A 7,020-nucleotide genomic window follows, 5' to 3' on the forward strand; every position below is an offset into this window, starting at 1 on the left:
CTGCCTCAGCCTCCCAAGTAGCTGGGATTACAAGCCCCTTGTTTTAGTAGAGATGGGGTTTCACCATGTTGGCCAAACTCAAAGTGGCTCCTGGAGTTTGGCTGGTCTCAAACTCCTGACCTCAAGTGATACACTCGTCTCTGCCTCCCAAAGTGTGGGATTACAGGCATGAGCCACCTCGCCCCGCCATATGAGCATTATTTAATGATTATTAGATTATCTCAAGATTTAAAAAATCATAGCTCCCTTTTGTAGTGTCTATCTAGCCCACGTGATCTTTTTCTGGAAACTTCTCCCTGTCTTTAGCAGAAGTGTAATGTTGCAGCCACATTTATTTTATATGACCCAACTCCCTCTGTGATTTCAAACACAAAAATAATATGATCTTACCTGGCCTAATCTGATTCTCTCTATTTTAAAAAAAAAAATGGCTTTAGAAACCAGATACAATATAGTCTCTTTGTTAGGAACATAACCAGAAAGTGGTGTTATATCTGGCTAAACACCTGAGAAGAAATGCAAGACATCAATCTACTGAGAGACAAGAAAAAAGAAGATATCAAAAGAATGACCTTGTTGTAGATTTTCCTGTTTTAGATTTTCCAGTCCCTCCCAAGTCTGCTTTTCCCTTGGGTTTTTGGAGACAAATATGTGCTCTTTAATAAATTTCCTCTAATTAAGAGACCTAAGTGAGGTTTTTGTTGTCAAAAGCATATTAGATATTCTTGCATTGTTGGTAAGTCAGACCTTTCTTACTATTGAGTTTTCACTGTGGCTTTTCATATTAATATGACAACATTTGAGATCAAGGAGGTTGTAAAATATTAGTAGTCTGTAAGGGGCATGCACTAGGTTTTCTAGAATATATAATTTTGAAAAAAACTGAAGGATCTTTCCAATGGTACAGTCTTTGAAATGTTTAATAGAAAGCCTTAGAAAATTTTATTATATGAGTGTTTTGAATATCATAAGTATCATAATAACATTACTGTAAAAAAACCTTGACAATGAAAAATGTGTGTCTAAAAGAGACATAATCATTATATTTAGGGTCATGATAATCTTGTTATGGTGTTTCTTTCTATTATATAATATATCCCTTGCTTATGGGTAGCTAGGTTATTTTGCCACTTAATGAAATGACATTTTAGGCCATTCTGAGTTACTTCTCGTTACTATTTAAAGGGCATAGGAAATACCTACCTTATGAACATGCTGTCTTTGTTTATCCATCTTATATAATGGACTTGAATCCCAGCAGAAGAGGGGACTTCTACAGTAGGAGGAGAACCTATCTGTCAGCATTTTTTAATTAATTGTGATTCATTGATGTATCTATTTAACAAATATTTATTGAGCACCTATCATGTGCCGGGGATTATTTTAGATATTGGCGATGCAGCAGTGAACAAAATGAAGTTCTAACACATGAAATTGAAACAGAAAGGAAACAATGAAATGAGTACATCTATACTACGTCTGATGATAATAAATCTGAGAGAGACAAGGCAGGGCCAGGTACAGCAACTCGTGCCTATAACCTCAGCAGTTTGGGAGGCTGTGGCAGGAGGATTTCTTGAGCTCAGAAATTTGAGACCAGCCTGGGCAACATAGCAAGACCTCATCTTCACAAATAATTAAAACATTAGCCAGGCATGGTGATGTGCAACTGTGGTCCCAGCTACAGTTGCTGAGGTGGGAGGATCGCTTGAGCCTGGGCAGCTGAGGCTGCAACGAGCAGTGATTGTGCCACTGCATTCACTACTGGGCAATAGAGCAAGACCCCATCTCAAAAAGAAAAAGAAAAAGGAAAAGAAAAAAAAAAAAGAAAAAGCAAAGTAAGAGATATAGGAAGTGCCTTCATATGTTTTTTTCCACAGTTTAAAATTTTCATAAAATCGTAACTCTGACTTTATGTAGAAAGGCTATCACCCTGGAATGAACATGTAGCTTTTTCTTGATGTAATTCAACCAATGGGAGCACAATTCTGGTACACAGGCGGTCTAGAACTTGAAAGAAATCAAAGAATTCATTTTGTTTTGATGAGAAAATGTCAAGAAATCACGTGGCTATGGGTTATTATTATTATAAGATGACTGATCCCTATTATGTCTTCTTTCACTTCTCAATTTCCCTCAGAGCACCCCACCCAGACTACAGGCTCTGGACGGTGGGGACCATGTCTGGGTTGTTTACTGATGCGTATCATAATTTGGCACATAGATACCAAAAATACCCCTTTGAATGAAGAAATTAATAATTATAATTGCGTGATATTGTGATTACATCATTTTCTCCCATTTTCCAAACTCCTAATAGAATGGAGAATAGATCAATTGTAGCAATTCGTTTCGAAGTAAAGACAACGCATGGTGGCGCTGCAGGCTAAGGCTTCAAAAAAAGGCACCGAAGCCCCTGAAATGCTAGGAGCTACTTCAGACCTCTTTCAGCCTAAGGGGGAAGTCCGTTAGCAGAGCACGGACCAGTGTCTCCGGAGAATGCTATTCTCCTACATTTCCGGACAGGTTATCAACGGGCAGATCGATCACTGCCTCTGTCCCATCGCTCCCTGAAGTAGCACTGACTCCGATTCCTTGAAAGGGGGGTGTGCAGAAGTAAAGATGGAGCCTACAGGGGAGCGCTTTCCTGAACAAAGGCAAGTCCTGATTCTTCTTCTTTTACTGGAAGTGGCTCTGGCAGGCTGGGAACCCCGTCGCTATTCTGTGATGGAGGAAACAGAGAGAGGTTCTTTTGTGGCTAACCTGGCCAATGACCTAGGGCTGGGAGTGGGGGAGCTAGCCGAGCGGGGAGCCCGGGTAGTTTCTGAGGATAACGAACAAGGCTTGCAGCTTGATCTGCAGACCGGGCAGTTGATATTAAATGAGAAGCTGGACCGGGAGAAGCTGTGTGGCCCCACCGAGCCCTGTATAATGCATTTCCAAGTGTTACTGAAAAAACCTTTGGAAATATTTCGAGCTGAACTACTAGTGAGAGACATAAATGATCATTCTCCTGAGTTTCCTGAAAGAGAAATGACCCTGAAAATCCCAGAAACTAGCTCCCTTGGGACTGTGTTTCCTCTGAAAAAAGCTCGGGACTTGGACGTGGGCAGCAACAACGTTCAAAACTACAATATTTCTCCCAATTCTCATTTCCATGTTTCCACTCGCACCCAAGGGGATGGCAGGAAATACCCAGAGCTGGTGCTGGACACAGAACTGGATCGCGAGGAGCAGGCCGAGCTCAGATTAACCTTGACAGCGGTGGACGGTGGCTCTCCACCCCGATCTGGCACTGTCCAGATCCTCATCTTGGTCTTGGACGTCAATGACAATGCCCCGGAGTTTGCACAGGCGCTCTACGAGGTGCAGGTCTCAGAGAACAGCCCAATAGGCTCCCTAGTTGTCAAGGTCTCTGCTAGGGATTTAGACACTGGGCCGAATGGAGAGATATCATACTCCATTTCTTACAGCTCTCAGGAGATAAACGAACCTTTTGAGCTAAGCAGCCTTTCAGGAGAAATTCGACTAATTAAAAAACTAGATTTTGAGACAATATCCTCATATGATCTAGATATAGAGGCATCTGATGGCGGGGGACTTTCTGGAAAATGCTCTGTCTCTGTTAAGGTGCTAGATGTTAACGATAACTTCCCGGAACTAAGTATTTCATCACTTACCAGCCCTATTCCCGAGAATTCTCCAGAGACAGAAGTGGCCTTGTTTAGGATTCGAGACCGAGACTCTGGGGAAAATGGAAAAATGATTTGCTCAATTCAGGATGGTGTTCCTTTTAAGCTAAAACCGTCTGTTGAGAATTTCTACAGGCTGGTAACAGAAGGGGCGCTGGACAGAGAGAACAAAGCCCAGTACAACATCACCATCACCATCACAGACTTGGGGACCCCAAGGCTGAAAACCGAGCACAGCATAACCGTGCTGGTCTCCGACGTCAATGACAACGCCCCCGCCTTCACCCAAACCTCCTACACCCTGTTCGTCCGCGAGAACAACAGCCCCGCCCTGCACATCGGCAGCGTCAGCGCCACAGACAGAGACTCAGGCACCAACGCCCAGGTCACCTACTCGCTGCTGCCGCCCCAGGACCCGCACCTGCCCCTCGCCTCCCTGGTCTCTATCAACACAGACAACGGCCACCTGTTCGCCCTCCGATCGCTGGACTACGAGACCCTGCAGGAGTTCGAGTTCCGCGTGGGCGCCACAGACCGCGGCTCCCCAGAGCTGAGCAGCGAGGCGCTGGTGCGCGTGCTGGTGCTGGACGCCAACGACAACTCACCCTTCGTGCTGTACCCGCTGCAGAACGGCTCCGCGCCCTGCACCGAGCTGGTGCCCCGGGCGGCCGAGCCAGGCTACCTGGTGACCAAGGTGGTGGCAGTGGACGGCGACTCGGGCCAGAACGCCTGGCTGTCGTACCAGCTACTCAAGGCCACGGAGCCCGGGCTGTTCGATGTGTAGGCGCACAATGGCAAGGTGCACACCGCCAGGCTGCTGAGCGAGAGCGACGTGGCCAAGCACAGGCTGGTGGTCCTGGTCAAGGACAAGGGCGAGCCTCCGTGCTCGGCCACCGCCACGCTGCACGTGCTCCTGGTGGATGACTTTTCCCAGTCCTACCTGGCGCTCCCAGAGGCGGCCCCAGCCCAGGCCCAGGGCGACTTGTTCACCGTCCAGCTGGTGATGGCGTTGGCCTTGGTGTGGTCGCTCTTCCTCTCTCAGTGCTCCTGTTCGTGGCGGTGCGGCAGTGTAGGAGGAGCAGGGTGGCCTCTGTGGGTCGCTGCTCGGTGCCCGAGGGCCCCTTTCCAGGCATCTGGTGGACATGAGCCGCACCAGGACCCTATCCCAGAGGTACCAGTATGAAGTGTGTCTGACTGGAAGCTCCCCGACAAATGAGTTCAAATTCCTGAAGTCTGTTATCCCTAAGCATCCGGGCGCTCTGAATGACGGTAGGATAAGTCCAACTTTGTAAATGGTTTTGGATTCAATTAAGAATCTGTATATTTTTCAGAACATTAAGGATAAAGGTTAGTTCTTTATCAATATATTAAGTCTCTGTTATGTTTTTTGTTCTATATAGATTTTCTAAGATTTTGCTGCTTTCATTTTCCTAGTTAAGATTAGACATTTTCTTTGATTATTTGTTCATACTTAGTCTCCTTTTATCATGTCCATTTTGATGAATACAACTTTCAAGTTTACTCACTAATGAAAAGTCATATTTGTTCAATTTATCAACTTTTCAAAATCACAGGCTATTGATTTGAAGATTCCAGCCCCATTCTGTTTCATTAAAGAAAGCTTTTCTAAACTTTTGATGCTTAGAAGACAAGAACGATGATATAGTGATTATTCGTACATACTCTGTTTAATCTGTCTTATGCTTACCTGTCTTGAATTTTTAAATGGAGAAGTGTCTGCAAAAATTGGTTTTATTTCACAATAGCATGATGTGGGAAAGACTACATTTTTTTCCCAAACTTAAAGACTTTTCTGCTCTTTTAATAACCTCTATTATATAACATATATAAGCATTAGTATTATTATTATTGAGACAGAGTTTCACTCTTGTCGCCCAGGCTGGAGTGCAATGGTGCAATCTCGCTCACTGCAACCTCGCTTCCCCGGTTCAAGTGATTCTCCTGCCTCAGCCTCCCAAGTAGCTGGGATTACAAGCCCCTTGTTTTAGTAGAGATGGGGTTTCACCATGTTGGCCAAACTCAAAGTGGCTCCTGGAGTTTGGCTGGTCTCAAACTCCTGACCTCAAGTGATACACTCGTCTCTGCCTCCCAAAGTGTGGGATTACAGGCATGAGCCACCTCGCCCCGCCATATGAGCATTATTTAATGATTATTAGATTATCTCAAGATTTAAAAAATCATAGCTCCCTTTTGTAGTGTCTATCTAGCCCACGTGATCTTTTTCTGGAAACTTCTCCCTGTCTTTAGCAGAAGTGTAATGTTGCAGCCACATTTATTTTATATGACCCAACTCCCTCTGTGATTTCAAACACAAAAATAATATGATCTTACCTGGCCTAATCTGATTCTCTCTATTTTAAAAAAAAAAATGGCTTTAGAAACCAGATACAATATAGTCTCTTTGTTAGGAACATAACCAGAAAGTGGTGTTATATCTGGCTAAACACCTGAGAAGAAATGCAAGACATCAATCTACTGAGAGACAAGAAAAAAGAAGATATCAAAAGAATGACCTTGTTGTAGATTTTCCTGTTTTAGATTTTCCAGTCCCTCCCAAGTCTGCTTTTCCCTTGGGTTTTTGGAGACAAATATGTGCTCTTTAATAAATTTCCTCTAATTAAGAGACCTAAGTGAGGTTTTTGTTGTCAAAAGCATATTAGATATTCTTGCATTGTTGGTAAGTCAGACCTTTCTTACTATTGAGTTTTCACTGTGGCTTTTCATATTAATATGACAACATTTGAGATCAAGGAGGTTGTAAAATATTAGTAGTCTGTAAGGGGCATGCACTAGGTTTTCTAGAATATATAATTTTGAAAAAAACTGAAGGATCTTTCCAATGGTACAGTCTTTGAAATGTTTAATAGAAAGCCTTAGAAAATTTTATTATATGAGTGTTTTGAATATCATAAGTATCATAATAACATTACTGTAAAAAAACCTTGACAATGAAAAATGTGTGTCTAAAAGAGACATAATCATTATATTTAGGGTCATGATAATCTTGTTATGGTGTTTCTTTCTATTATATAATATATCCCTTGCTTATGGGTAGCTAGGTTATTTTGCCACTTAATGAAATGACATTTTAGGCCATTCTGAGTTACTTCTCGTTACTATTTAAAGGGCATAGGAAATACCTACCTTATGAACATGCTGTCTTTGTTTATCCATCTTATATAATGGACTTGAATCCCAGCAGAAGAGGGGACTTCTACAGTAGGAGGAGAACCTATCTGTCAGCATTTTTTAATTAATTGTGATTCATTGATGTATCTATTTAACAAATATTTATTGAGCACCTATC

The 7,020-nt window shown here is 42.9% G+C and overlaps 1 protein-coding gene across 1 annotated transcript in view; it reads left to right on the top strand.

Annotated features, from left to right (window-relative positions):
- Positions 1-2,343: 2,343 nt before the first annotated feature.
- Positions 2,344-7,020, top strand: part of PCDHB15 (protocadherin beta 15) — an 8,005-nt gene continuing 3,328 nt past the window's right edge. Inside the window, exon 1 of the mRNA XM_011965108.1 lies at positions 2,344-4,446. Within this exon, the coding sequence (XP_011820498.1) occupies positions 2,623-4,446 (1,824 nt within the window). The 5' untranslated portion in view covers positions 2,344-2,622. The remainder of the gene's footprint in view (positions 4,447-7,020) is intronic.

Source organism: Mandrillus leucophaeus, unplaced genomic scaffold (genome assembly GCF_000951045.1).
Source record: "Mandrillus leucophaeus isolate KB7577 unplaced genomic scaffold, Mleu.le_1.0 Scaffold714, whole genome shotgun sequence".
Taxonomy (NCBI): Eukaryota; Metazoa; Chordata; class Mammalia; order Primates; family Cercopithecidae; genus Mandrillus; species Mandrillus leucophaeus.